Source organism: Argentina silus, assembly GCF_951799395.1.
Source record: "Argentina silus genome assembly, chromosome: 16".
Taxonomy (NCBI): Eukaryota; Metazoa; Chordata; class Actinopteri; order Argentiniformes; family Argentinidae; genus Argentina; species Argentina silus.
This window is the reverse complement of record NC_139670.1, coordinates 6,776,972-6,791,101: the sequence shown is the minus strand read 5'-3', so window position 1 is coordinate 6,791,101 and position 14,130 is coordinate 6,776,972. Positions and strand designations below refer to the sequence as shown.

The 14,130-nt window shown below is 44.7% G+C and overlaps 2 protein-coding genes across 3 annotated transcripts in view; one reads left to right on the top strand and one right to left on the bottom strand.

Annotated features, from left to right (window-relative positions):
* rfng (RFNG O-fucosylpeptide 3-beta-N-acetylglucosaminyltransferase) overlaps positions 1–3,962 on the bottom strand; it is a 9,995-nt gene extending 6,033 nt beyond the window's left edge. For both annotated transcript variants that reach the window (XR_014554678.1, XM_083687934.1), the window contains exons 1-2: positions 3,377–3,962; positions 1,666–2,248 (exon numbers count right to left, since the gene is read on the bottom strand). Coding sequence is in view for 1 of the 2 variants with exons in the window: in XM_083687934.1 (XP_083544060.1) it covers positions 1,666–2,157 (492 nt within the window). In the remaining variant the exon portion in view is untranslated. The remainder of the gene's footprint in view (positions 1–1,665; positions 2,249–3,376) is intronic.
* Positions 3,963–4,178: 216 nt separating this feature from the next.
* On the top strand, positions 4,179–13,187 carry LOC310817245 (COP9 signalosome complex subunit 1). Its single transcript, XM_083687712.1, has 14 exons — positions 4,179–4,269; positions 5,016–5,108; positions 5,368–5,549; positions 5,856–6,023; positions 6,171–6,306; positions 6,555–6,632; positions 6,726–6,786; positions 7,076–7,161; positions 7,581–7,675; positions 8,175–8,280; positions 8,554–8,634; positions 10,206–10,343; positions 10,945–11,079; positions 11,861–13,187. The coding sequence occupies exons 1-14, from the start codon at positions 4,237–4,239 to the stop codon at positions 11,933–11,935; spliced, it is 1,467 nt and encodes a 488-aa protein (XP_083543838.1). The 5' UTR covers positions 4,179–4,236; the 3' UTR covers positions 11,936–13,187.
* The last annotated feature ends 943 nt before the right edge of the window (positions 13,188–14,130 follow it).

Below are 14,130 nucleotides of genomic sequence, written 5' to 3'. Positions count from 1 at the left end.
CCAAACCCAACCCTATCCTATATAATGTCTGACCTAGCCTCTCTGTTTGCCTGTCTGCTCCCCCACCCATTAATCTCATACCCCCTGCCCTCCTCCCATTCCTCTTTGCCCCCCTCTACTACCCGGCCCCCTAGTCTTCTAAATGGTGGGGGGGGGGCAGAGATTCCTGCAGCAGCAAACACAGCAGAGTGTTCCAGCACATATGTGTCTCCCAGTCTCGGGTTGCTGAGGAGCTTCCTCCCTGTAGGCCCTGGGCTCCCGTGACAGGGGTCTGTACATGCACCCACCCATTGCATACTGGCACACAGAGCAGCTGCCATTCCTTTCTACCCTGCCTTCACACACACACGCACACACACGCACACACACGCACACACGCACGCATGCACACACACGCCTGCCCCAAGGTCTGAAGTGGTGTGTGGGACACCATTTAGTAGCACAAGATCAGATCAGAGCACATCAGTTCCGCCCTCATCCTATCCCCTTCTGCCCTGGTGCCTGTATAACACAGAGCCTAATCTCATAAAGAGTTATGAGTGCCTGACTCAAACCTTTGCGTAAATAATGCACTGACGTTCATTCAATATTTGTGCGCATAATGGACCTACTCGTCCGTGAAGTTGGGATGAGGCCCAGAGTGGCTGAGGGTGTGAGGTGTGGTGTGGACATGAAGTTCTCAATAAATCTGTCTCAAGTTAGCATCAACAGGGACACATTTGTGGAGGAATGTCAGGGAACACCCAATTAAACAGACACAACCAAAAAACAGTGCGAATTCATCAAGCTGCAAATGACACTTGTGGTGTGTTAGATTCGTTACACGACCACAACTACAGTTACACAAGCACACAACCCAATCAGTCAATGGATTCCAAACAGCCCTGGAGGCTGTTGATGCATTTCTCTTCTCCATCCGATTCTTAAGGCTGTGAAGGGAATGTGTTTATCTAATATTTGAGATGTTTTACAGTGGCAAGTTCCAAATGGCATGTTATGACAAAAAGCTTAACGGTTATCCTTATTGACAAATGACAGCTTTGTAAGGGCCAGCGGTGACACCCCATTAGATCTGCAGTGTAAGCAAGAACCAGCTAATTCAACCAGTATTGACAGTAAACATTCAGGTCTAATACAATCACACACAAAAACATTGAATCTTTAATTGTTATGGAAGTAGGGTATAGACTTAGGGTAGAGAAACAAAACTTGGCAGAGGTTCCGACGTAACCTATTGCCCTTGAATGGTGTTTGATGAGAGTGTTGGTTAGCCTATACACACACACACACACACACACACACACACACACACACACACACACACACACACACACACACACACACACACACACACACACAGATAGTCCAAGGTTATGTTGTGTCTGAAGGGGAGATCCGTTCCTTTGTCTTGCACTGTTACTACAACTGCTTTGAAAACTGAAAATAAGGAAGGAGTGTCTGTCTGTGTTACACATTAGATAGGATACAGACCAGACTAGTCTGGACCCCCAATTGTGCACATACTGTATGCAGGTTCCATTTCAACCCCTGAATCCCAGAATCTCTAGACCAGTCCTGGTGCAGGAGGTCCACAGAGTGTGCCATCTTATCCAGCCCTGTGCAAGCAAACACTCATGATCAATATTATCAATAGGCTCCTCCTACCTGTTCTTTGGCTCTTGACACCCAGGTCTGGAAGAGGAGCTCCAGTCTGGATTTGTGGTACTTCCTGGTGGTCTTCACTGCAATGAAAATGTCCTTCAGCTCCAGAGGGTCCCTGGATCGAGACCCTGCAGCTCTGCTGTGGGAGTCCCTCTCCGGCCCATTTTGTGAGTCTGCGCCTCGACCGGCAGTATGCAACCGGTCACCATTCCTGGTTATCTCAGTCTCTCTGGGTTTAACCTGCCCCACAGAGATCCCATTATGTCCCACTGTCAGTATGACCCCCGCTTGGAGAGGGACCACCAGACCTCCAGGGTTCCGGAGGGGGTTGACGGCACCTTTGCCTGCTCGGGCAGGCCTTGCATGGGGCCGGGGCTGAGGCAGGTCCCCCTGGCGCTGGGGGGGCTGGAGGGCAGGGATGAGGAGTAGCAGGGCACAGAGGGCAAGGGAGAACAGGAAGCAGAGCTTGTTGACTCCCACGGAGGCAAAGTTCATCCTGATTGGCCAGTGGAAGGCCTATCAGCCTCCGGCGTTGCCTTCACTCCCCACACCGCCGCGTCCCATCTTCATGACATCACACAGAAACCTGCAGGAACATGATACACATAACATCCATGTCAGTATGGCTAACAAACTGGGAATACTCTAGCCTTAACGCCGCTCTCTTTCTGCTATAGTCAACTTGTTGTCAATGTCTCTTTTTGGAGAGGCAAGTATGAAGCGTTGTTGAATGGAAAAAAAACTGTCAGGTACCCAGACTTTGTTTAGTCACCTAATGGTTCCCAAACAGCAGGTTCAAACAATGCATTACTAGTGTGTGATTGAGCAATGGCACCCTTAGGGTTGCAGGGTTTGCTGTGCAATCCTTTGGGTCTTCAACAAGTCAGACTTATTTCTAAAACCACTACCTTTTGCTGAATTGGCAACTCCTGACATTTACTCTGGAAGGTCTCCTGTTGGCTGTTCATCACTCACACCCTGCAATTTGCCAGGGAGTTTATATATGTCACATTTAATAGCCAGACTTACCTACAGTGTGTGAGCAATTTCCTGTTTGCTGCTATTTTCAGAGGAGCAATGATACCTCAACCGGTAACAGATGTCGTTGTAGGAAGCAGAAGGCTGAAATTAAATCCCCTTTCTTGACTAAAATTAGCCCCTTAAAAAATATGATATTGGCTATAGGACATACTAGCATGCCATTTGTTTTGTGAATGAGCTAAAATCATTATTATGTAGTGCAAGACAAAATCCATAAAAATGTGAAACATTTTTCACTAGAGATTAGGCTATAATGTACATTTAAAATGAGATTAACTGCTTATGAAATCTGGGCACATACAACATGCCATGATGCAACGCATACCATCGATTGCCAAAACATTATTGGCTTTTAAATGTCACTTTAAAGTTTGGTGGGTTTTTTCTGTCTGCACATGCGGGACCCCTCGATAAACAAAGAGGGGCGCGCGAGATCCTGCCCTAGGTCAAATTGTTTTGAATGAGTAAACTTCTTTCTGAACTATCTTGAAATGCAACTTCCTAGTTGAGCTACGTTTCAACACAATATTGATTGTGCAACACTTCAAACTTTCCTCGTATGAAAAGATGAATACATTTTCGGTAATCATGTCGGCTGTTGTTTCGCTAAAAAAATGTAGTTGCATTGGATGAATATCTTCCGATACAACTGTTACAATGTTGTTATACTTACAATTTAAACGCATTGTTCGGTTCCTCGCGACGTGCCTCATCCGAGAAATTGTAAGAAAGCTCGGAAACTTGTAACAAGTGGTTTAAAAGCGAATGGTGTTAGTAGAGTAATAGAAATATCAAGGTTTGCCAAGCTGAATCCTGGTCGTCATCTCTTTTTGTTTCGACTTCACTTTGATTCAGGCTCTGACTTTGGCCATTCAGCTGCAGTTCCCCACTCTTTCTTTTAACTCAATGGCGAGACAGATCATGTACTCGAAAGGCAAGTGCAGCTGAGTCAAACATCATCTCTTCCATGCGATTATAAACGACCTCAGTTTCTCAGATTCAGACCACTCGCCGTGATCAACCCATAGGATCAACCCCGTGATCCTTCGAAATACTCTGAGCGCCCTCTGCCTGATGTGATGCTGATCTCATAGTCTACACCAGCGTAGGCCTACCCCTATGTTGACTGTAGCTGTTGGCTCTGGTGGTAACCTACCTTATTTAACTACGGTATTAATTCTAGCAAAACATATTTTTAGGGCAGTAAACTTACGTAAAGCGAACCCCCATGTAGACACAATGTCATTGTGTCCTAATTCCTCATATCTCACATACTACCACCAGAGTGAGCATTATTAGCTAGCTACAAAATCTCACTCTGTTGAGTGTATCCACACTACTCCACATTAGACTGGTTGTATGAAAGTGAAAAATATTTGGTATATGAATGTTTTTCTTGGATCACTCACAGAATGCACATCTGGAGCAGCACGTCATTACGTACAGATCGCTGTCAGTGAACCCATGCATGCCCCGGATGTGGTAGCCAGCTAGCCGCTGTTTGTTGCTGCAGCGCGTCAGGAACGGGGAAAGATGCCTTTGCCCGTGCAAGTCTTCAACTTTCAGGTAATTATTAATCAATTATCAGGTATATTTGCACAGCGAAAGGTGTCACAGAGGTGCACACGGAGAACGGCCGTGATTGTGCTTGCTGGAGGCGTGGGTACGCGCAAAATAAGCACGAGAGGTTTCTATGTTGCAGAAACCACTCCGGGCCGCTACTGGGGCTAGCTAGCAAATTGGTAAGCTAGGCTAGCTAACTTTCACAAGTTCAATGTTCCAGTCAATGTTAGTCTGTGCCAGCTACCTCTTATATATAGTTATTTATTTCTAAAATAGTAAGTCGCACTTGATGTCGTTGTTGGTGGTATTTTTGATTCCAACGTAGTTAATAATTGTGCTAGCTACATTACTTTAGCCACATTGACAGTCATGCTAGCCTGTCAATGCAGGTCCTCACCAGTGCTAGCTAGCTAGCTTACTAGCTAGCTGCCTTATACAAAATAATACTGACATTATTGTAAATTATTTAGCAAGGTAGTTTCTACGCCCTACCCATCAGGCTGCTCCTCTGGTACTAGTATTAGATTGGCCTATCTGCACTTACACTGACCATCTTGCTAATTGCAGCTGAGGTGGCCCACTAAAGATCATGCACTGAAGCCAACACTATGGCAGCAGTCTAGATCATTAACAACCTTGTTCACCAAACTGATTGAAAACTGTAAAGCTCATGAATTATGACTCTGAATGACACTGACACCCAGGTTGAGATGACCCTCTCTGAAGCCATGTGTTGTTTTCTTTTCAAGGGGGCTGTTGAGCCCATGCAGATAGATGCTGATCCACAAGAGGACCAGCAGAATGCTCCAGATGCCAACTATGTGGTGGAAAACCCAACGCTGGTATGAACCTGTCTAAACCTCACCTCAACCCAATGGGTTCCTAAATCATGGTGGTCTTGGTCTTGGAAGGTAGAGGGTCTACAGGCATTTATTCCAGACCCACACTTGAATGCAATGTATCATCCAACTCTCAATCAGTAGAAGTTGAGCCTGGGTCTTCAAGACCAGGGTTGCAGAACATTGTCCTTGGGTACAATAATCCACCTAAGCCACCACTGAGGCCTGTCTTGAGTGTTCACCGTTGTGCATGTGTCTGTAGGACTTGGAGCAGTATGCGTCCAGCTACAGTGGGCTGATGCGCATTGAGAGGCTGCAGTTCATAGCTGAGCACTGCCCCCAGCTCCGTGCTGAGGCCCTGAAGATGGCCCTGTCCTTTGTCCAGAGGACCTTCAACGTAGATGTGTATGAGGAGATCCACCGCAAACTCACAGAGGCCACACGGTACTGTTTCATTTTCTTTTTTTCTTTTTTCTTTTTTTTTTGTCTGGTAGCCAGGGCTGCCTTGCACAAGAGAATGCTGTTTCATAGAATTTGTCAGGTAAAATAAAGTAAAAAACAAAACACCGTCTAGATACTTAGGCATAGGGTCTCTACATGGTTTGTGCAATTGCTATTCATAGTTTACTTTCTCGAAACACTTTGTAATTGTGTGTTTCCAGGTTTACACGTGTAAAATATATATATATATAAATAAATAAAAAAGCCCTCTTTTTTGCCTACCCCAACATTGTATGTGTGTGTGTTCAGAGAGGTCCAGGGAGCTCCAGACGCCGTTGTGGAGGCAGGTGCTGCGGACCCACCTCCCCTGGACACAGCTTGGGCCGAGTCTACGCGAAAAAAGGCCCTGCTCAAACTTGAGAAACTAGACACAGATCTTAAGAACTACAAAGGCAACTCCATCAAAGAGAGCATCAGGTGGGAGTGGCAAGCTATGGTCCCTTGGGTCTTGTATGAATTAAGGGTTTGCATGGGTAGCTGCTGAGGTCATAGACCTGTTTTTCCACTCTTGTCCTGTTCTCTCCTCTTCTGTGCTCACCTCCCCTACTCCTCTATGTTCCTCAGGAGGGGTCATGATGACCTTGGGGATCACTACTTGGACTGTGGTGACCTCAGCAACGCCCTCAAGTGCTACTCGCGTGCCCGAGACTACTGCACTAGCGCCAAGCATGTCATCAACATGTGTCTTAATGTTATCAAGGTATGCCATCAAATCCTAGTGGTTTGAATAAATTGTCCTAGCTATTTGCCCAATTCTTTAGTATAAAGAATAAGGCCGTAGGGATCTCTCTCTCTCTCCCCCCCTCCTCTCTCTCTCTCTCCACCCACCCACCCCTATCTTTGTGATCTGATTATACTCAACAGCAAACACTAGAGGGCAGGCTTTATGTAGATTTTACCATTCATAGTTTCCTCTGACTCACTCCTCTCTGTTTTTTCATTGATTAGGTTAGTGTCTACCTCCAGAATTGGTCCCACGTCCTTAGTTATGTCAGCAAAGCAGAATCCACACCAGAGATAGCAGAGGTAAGTGAATGGTTCATTTGAGAGGAAAAAAAAGTTTCTTCTAAAACTCAGAAGTGTCACCCCTAATACTGCATAATGTCTCACTTTTTACAGCAACGAGGGGAGAGAGATTGTCAGAGTCAAGCTGTTCTCACCAAATTAAAATGTGCTGCCGGTAAGTTAATAATAATTTTCTTGATTAAAATGACTAATCAAGTGTATACTAGACAAATGCCCCTGAGTGTATACAGCGTAGACAACAACAAAATGTTTTTTGACGTAATTGTGCACAGGTGCAGACGATAATGCAAATGTGGTTTAAGTGAACATGGGTTTAATTTTCACCCCCTATGCCTCTCTGCTGTGGAGTGTGTGACTACTAGATTACGGAGTTCTCTTCCCAACGCCCACGCCCACGTCCTTCCCTCTATTATTGATCTGATGGTTCTTTCTCTCTCCTCCAGGCTTAGCCGAGCTTGCCTCCAGAAAGTACAAACAAGCAGCCAAGTGCTTCCTGCTCGCCTCCTTTGACCACTGTGACTTCCCTGAGGTGAGCCTGTCTCTTCAACACTGAGGACAATCACATTGTGTGGGAGTCCAACTGAGCCATTGGAACCACAGATTTTCTGCACAGATGGGATTTTCAGTTCACAGAGGAAAATATTGACATTTGGATTATGTCTTAGTTTCAACCCTGAAGTCATTACTTTGAATAGCAACGGTTGGCCGGGCCTGTAAACGGGGGCTGTGTATGTTTACTTGCAATAGAAATGTGATTACAAAAACAAATGATACTTTTAGTGACTGCTGATGTGTATTCAACATTCACATTTTTATTGTTTTGCTGCATCAAGGACAATTATCTGTGCAAACACAATTGCTAACAGGCTTTTCAGAGGTTTTGAGAGGGGTATTATGTTACCACTTTACCCTCCTGTGTTGTGGTATTGATTGTGTGTGTGTCTTCAGCTCCTCTCCCCCAGTAATGTAGCTGTGTACGGAGGGATGTGTGCCCTGGCCACCTTCGACAGACAGGAGCTACAGAAGAACGTCATCTCCAGCAGGTAGGTGTGGGTGTATGAGGACACATATGATTTGGTGTGGGTGGGTGTATGAGGACACATGATTAGGTGTATGAGGACACATGATTAGGTGTATGAGGACACATGATTAGGTGTATGAGGACACGTGATTAGGTGTGTGTGGGTGTATGAGGACACATGATTAGGTGTATGAGGACACGTGATTAGGTGTGTGTGGGTGTATGAGGACACATGATTAGGTGTATGAGGACACATGATTAGGTGTGTGTGGGTGTATGAGGACACATGATTAGGTGTGTGTGGGTGTATGAGGACATTTGTTTGTGTATGTATGATTGATGTAATGACAAATAAAGTTGAACGTGTGTGTGTCTGTACTGTATGTGTGCTCATCTGATGCAAACACACAGTGTATTTGTGCGTGTTATAATGTGTTGTGTGTGAGAGGAACGTTTATTACCCTGTCAACCAACCTTAATGCATTTTTATTTTCTCTCTTTGTTTTTGAATCTCCTCTCAGCTCCTTTAAATTATTCTTAGAGTTGGAACCTCAGGTGCGGGACATCATCTTCAAGTTCTACGAGTCAAAGTATGCTTCCTGCCTCAAAATGCTGGACGAAATAAAGGTGAGAAGTATGATGACCACCAATGACTAGAAGTCATGCAGTGAACCAATGCTAGACATGATCAGTAATTCAATAAAAACTGGTACCATACTTTCAAACGTTGAAAGCATTTGCTGAAGTGCTTTTTGGGGTCTTAGAAAAACGCTGTATAAATCTGATAAATCTGTACTGTTAAAGGCAACCAGACTAGACTTATGTTTTAGAGCAGGGATGGTTACTGTATTGATGTCCGTCCTAAATACAGATTACATTTTCTCTTGGGTACCTCTTCAGGACAACCTGCTGTTAGACATGTACCTGGCCCCCCACGTACGGACCCTCTACACACAGATCAGGAACAGAGCCCTCATACAGGTGAGTGCAGGGGAGGCTGGTGGAGGTAGAAATCGGAGGACGGACTCAATCTTAGCACTCTTTTAATTTGTATTGGGTAGAGCCTGTGAAGAAAGACAGGAAAGTAAGGAGGAGAGGATATGTCAGCAGGGCATGGCCATATGCCGACATGGTGCACTGCAGGCCATGGTGCACTGGACATCAGTCAATAGCTTTATTACAATCCAGTTGCAACAAGGGAACAATATCCAGCATCAGAGCAGAGTCTAGGAATGACTCACCTCATATACTCTAGAATACAATATTGATATACTCTAGGTAATACAATCACTATTTTGTTTGTGCATGTGATTGCATGGGACACTCTGTCCGGGTTGCTTGCTAAGCTAGTCCATATATGGCTATTTCCTTTGTAGATGTAGTGCTTCATGCTGAAGGACGAGTCATTTCCTGACATCCGATTGCATTAACCTATCTTTATCGGCCATTTACTCAAAATGACCTTTTTCCTATGCACCAAGTCATTTTTCCTCAGCCTTCAAAGGAGGTACATTTACATTATTCTAACACTGGTTCTTAGGACTTAGCTAGACTTGTCCAGAGGCATTTTTTGATAGCTTGTCATTTTGATTATCTCTAAACCTATGCAAAAATATGCATCCGTCATACGTGGGAATAGTGTTTTTGAAAATAAATCCATGAAATTGCAATGGTTGTATAAACTGTTCTGAGTAAGTCTGACCATTGGGTGTGTTATCACAATAGTAAAACAATATATAATTCTGAATGAATCAATGTGTTGAAAAATGTATTCTTGTGAAATGCCAATTAGCGCATATTTAATGAGGGGTTACCTAATTTGCATATTTTAATTAAAAAAACAAAACAACTTGTAATGCAAAAATATCTTGTATTTATGTACAGTACACTTTCAACTGGTTAAGTTTCATTCTGATATGAGTAAAGGAAAAAAAAAAAAGCCTCTTAGGGTGTGGTGCCTGGCCTTAACCCAAGTTGCCCAATCTCAAATGGACCCCCAGGCCCCTACCCTGAGGCATGTTGAGATTTGGAAGGATTTCACAGCTTCCTAAGGCAACCTGGAGTTACTACCCAACTGCTAATACCCATCCTTTCCTTCCAGATCTGTAAGCAGTAGCCTAGTGTTAACAATCCGCTGTCACTCCAGTTAATCACAGAGACCGTCCGTCTCTGGGTGGGTTTCACCCACAACTACAAACCCCCTGAGGTTTATCCACTTGTGTAAACCTGATCAATAACAAATCCACTACAGTTTTAAGAAACATTATTCTCCAAAGGGTTTCACAGGAGAGATCAATAGTTGAGATGTGAGGAAATGCTTCTGACCTCAGGGGTCAGTGTCTAAGCAGTGTTAACTGTCGCATCAGGTGATGTATGGCACATTTTAAAGGTAATTTTGAAGCATTATTCAATTTGAAGCTCTAAATTGGACTTTGATGTTCCAGTTGACCCCTCATTGTCCCTTTTTAAATTGTACCGCAGTGCCATTGTTGTGAGTGTTTCAGTTACACTATTTTTAAGATTGTAAATATTGTGTGTGTGTTGCGTTGCAGTACTTCAGTCCGTACGTGTCTGCAGACATGACTAAGATGGCCCAGGCCTTTAACACCACGGTGGGAGCTCTGGAGGACGAGCTCACCCAGCTCATACTGGAGGGCCTCATCAACGCACGCATCGACTCCCACAGCAAGGTCGGTAACACACACTTGTGCCAGAGCAAAGCACGACCTAGCTGTCTCTCTGTATTTACCTATAGCCACTTTCTGTCCAAGTCTCTCTCTCTCCCCCTCTCCACTCCAGGTGCATTAATCCTCTTTCCTTCACTCCCATCTGGTTCTCTGTCTCTCTCTCTCTCCCCCCCTCCCTATCTCCCCCCCCTCTCCCTCTCTCTCTCTCCCCCCCCTCTCCCTATCTCTCTCTCTCCCCCACTCTCCCTATCTCTCTATCTCTCTCCCCCCCCCCTCTCCCTATCTCTCTCTCCCTACCCCTTCCGTTTCCTTTCCTTTCCTTTCTGTCACATCTTTTCCAGCATTTTATTGCACATAACACTCTGCTCCGAGTCAAACCTGGATTCAAGGGCAAAACCTTTTTGGGTCATAGTCAAAAGAACATTCTAGATTATGAGCAAGCAAGTGGCCTAGAGCTGTGTCACTTGTCATAGCCTGCCTCTCTCCCCTCCCCCCTCCCCCCTCTCTGAAATGCAAAGCACGTCTCTGTGCAAATAGACAACAAAGTATACAGGACCTCCCTGTAGGCTTAGGGTGATGCCTCTGCCGCCCTCTGCTCTCTCAGATCCTGTATGCCAGGGACGTGGACCAGAGGAGCACCACGTTCGAGAAGTCTATACAGATGGGCAAGGAGTTCCAGAGACGAGCCAAAGCCATGATCCTACGAGCCGCCGTGCTGCGCAACCAGATACACGTCAAGGTAACGGGGTCTCCATGTGACTGGCACAGGGGTCAGGTCTAGGCGTGGGGAGGGGGACGGCACTGTGGAAAGCAATTACTGGTGGCATTTAGATATTTTTCTCTTGGTTGTCGCCTTCTCTTTTTCCCTCTGGAATTCGCGACCTCGTTCAGAACTGTTTTTCTTGTATCTTCTTTTATCTGTTTTTGGTCTCCCTGCCTCGTTTGCCCCCCCTCACTCTCTACGGCTGTGATGCTATACGCCATTAATCGGACGCTTTTACCCAAAGCGACTTACATTGCAATGAGTGCATACACTTTCAGTATATATGATCGCAGCGGGAATCAAACCCATAACATTTGCGATGTCAGCGCCGCGCTCTACCAACCGAGCTGCAGGGGACCACATCTCCTTAGCCTCTCTTTCCTCTCTTGTTCTCTATCTTCCTTTCATGTTTGCTCTCTGTCTGGCCTGCTGTCCTTCTTCTCTGTAGGTCATCCACCCCCTCCTCCGACTCCATCCTGTCCATAAGATTTGTATAGAGGGTTGCTATCCAGCTTATGTCACTGTCAGCCTCCCCACCAGAGCTAGTTATCAGGGGCGGTTTGGTTCTGAAATAAGACCTTGGATACAGAGAAGGGAATGTCTGTCTTTCCCCCCTCCTCAGTCTCATCCATGTCATAACCAGAGAACTGGATCTGAAAGATGTTATTTAAACGATGTTGTCTTGTTTTTTGAACCGATGCTTTGAGAAAGGCCATCTCAATCTCTCTCTCTCTCTCTCTCTACCCCCCCTCTCCAGTCTCCTCCTAGAGAGGGCAGCCAAGGCGAGCTCAACTCTGCTAACAGCCAATCAAGAATGAGTACCAACATGTGAACACTCCCATGATGCCTCATACAGGAAATTACCATCTCTGGGGGCCGCCAGGGGGGACATAGCACCCACCACCACCACCACAACACCTCCAATCTCTGAGGACCCCCCCCCAACCCCCACCACCCTTTACTCAGAGAGCAATCTCTTCCCTGCTGAAAGAAGAAGAAAAAAACAAAGAAAAAAAGAAAAAGAAAAAAAAAGATGTCACCATCTGTAGGACTCATGTGGGAAGTGAGCGGTGGCGGTCTGCGTGTGTGTAGCCTAAAGACACTTGATGAGAAAGCTGAGTGTGTTGCTGTAGTGGGGAGAATGAGTGTGTGTGTAAAGAGCCACGCACTCTGGCGCTTCACATTACTGTCCTCTTTTCCTTTGTATAAGATGCACTTTTCTCTCTATCTCTCTATCTATATCTCCCCCTTTTCTCTCCCCCCCCGCCCCTTTCTTTCTCATGATGACAGACTTTGAATGCACCCACTGGAGTAAGCATAACACACCTCAGAACCAATGTCCACAGGATCTGATTTTAAAATAAATGTGTATGAAAATCAGAAGCTGGGTGAGCACTCTTGTTGTCTTTTTCCGTATTGCTTGTTGCCAGTTGTAGTTTCTCCCTAGTCATCCTGATACTAGCCACTTGTCACTTCAGACTGCTGAAGCACGGGATACTGTTACCGACTCTTCTGTCGTCAAGAAAGATTCGGTTTGAATTTCAATGCAATTTTATAGTGCGTTTTCTTTATTTTCTAATAATTTGAATTGAGCCAAGAGCAAGTAGAGGATGAAAGCAAGTAGGAGGATTGCATTGATGTGGAAAAAAAAAAGCTGATTTTCTTTTTCTGGTTCTGGGTTACAATCAGATTTTTTTGCTCTTTTCACTGGCTGCCTGTTCAGACCTGTTGTGCGGAATATCTGCTCGGATAACCTCCTAGACTTGTAATGATTTGAATGGGTGAGAGGATGAGAGAGATTTTGGGAATATAACAGAAGTCATGAGGGAAATTTGTATTTTTTGTTTTAATGTTCTTTGATCAGCATCATTGCTCATGCAGCAACAGGTGTATTTGTATGGAGTGTGTGTGTGAGAGAGAGAGAGGGATTTGTCTGAATGGGATGTAAAACAGATGGGAGAGGACATTAAAAGAAAGTTATGAAAGGTACCTTTAGAGACGCTGAATGCTTCAGTGAAAAGCTGTGTGCATGTGTGCAAGGTTGCATTTAGCCAGAACACCACCCAAATAAAACATGACTTGGAGTGTCGTTTTACTGTCCTGTTTTCAACCAAAAGCTCAATACTATGAAATGTTAAAGCATCGTAGGGACTGTGTATACTGACCTTAACTGTCAGAACCGCTGACCCAGGAAATGTTTTGAAATGCTACTTTGTTTTGCTTCACCTGGGAATTTAATGTATTGATTTTCATTCGAGTTGTATGCCTGCTCCCATCCGAGTGTCGTATTTATGGTTTAAGAACTATTCACCCTCCAAAGGAGAGGTCAAAAGATTTCTCTGGTTGTCAGGATGCTTCATAAAAGGATTTACATATCAGATATTGACTGAGATGTAAAACCCAAGCAGATAAAATAACATGAATGTTGTCCAATTAGGAGTGGGTTCGCACACAAAGAAGACAACTGCAGAATCTACTTTTTGCTTTTTGAATCCATGTTTTCATCCATGTTCCCCTGCAGCAGCGTGTGTGTGTGTGTGGTTAGAATGTAGTACTGTGAATTTGTTTCAGAATTAGTATGTAGTACTGGGTGCCGTGTTCATCTTCATTTCATTTCTTGCATTTTCTCAATTTGATTCGTGCTTTGTTTTATTCAACATCATCTCAAGCTGGCCTGGATGCTAGTCAGTCTGTGTTTGGACAACAGGACCAGCAAGGTGAGGCAGAGTTATTGAGTGCAGTACAAGTCAGATAACCATGGGCAGCACATATGAGTTTCCATTGAAATTCATAAATGATCTGTGGTATTTTATTCATTTTCCACTGTGTAACACACCTATGAAAGGCCATTCATACGTCTTGATTAGAGTATACTGCCTTGACCACTGAACTGTCTGATCATCTCAACAGCTTGGTTTAAAGTTAGTTGTTGTCATAAGATTCCCAGGATTTTATTTGGATGTGTTAAACATGCTCTTAGTCTGGTTTATAGATGAAATGTCTCATTATGGGGATTTGAATTATTCC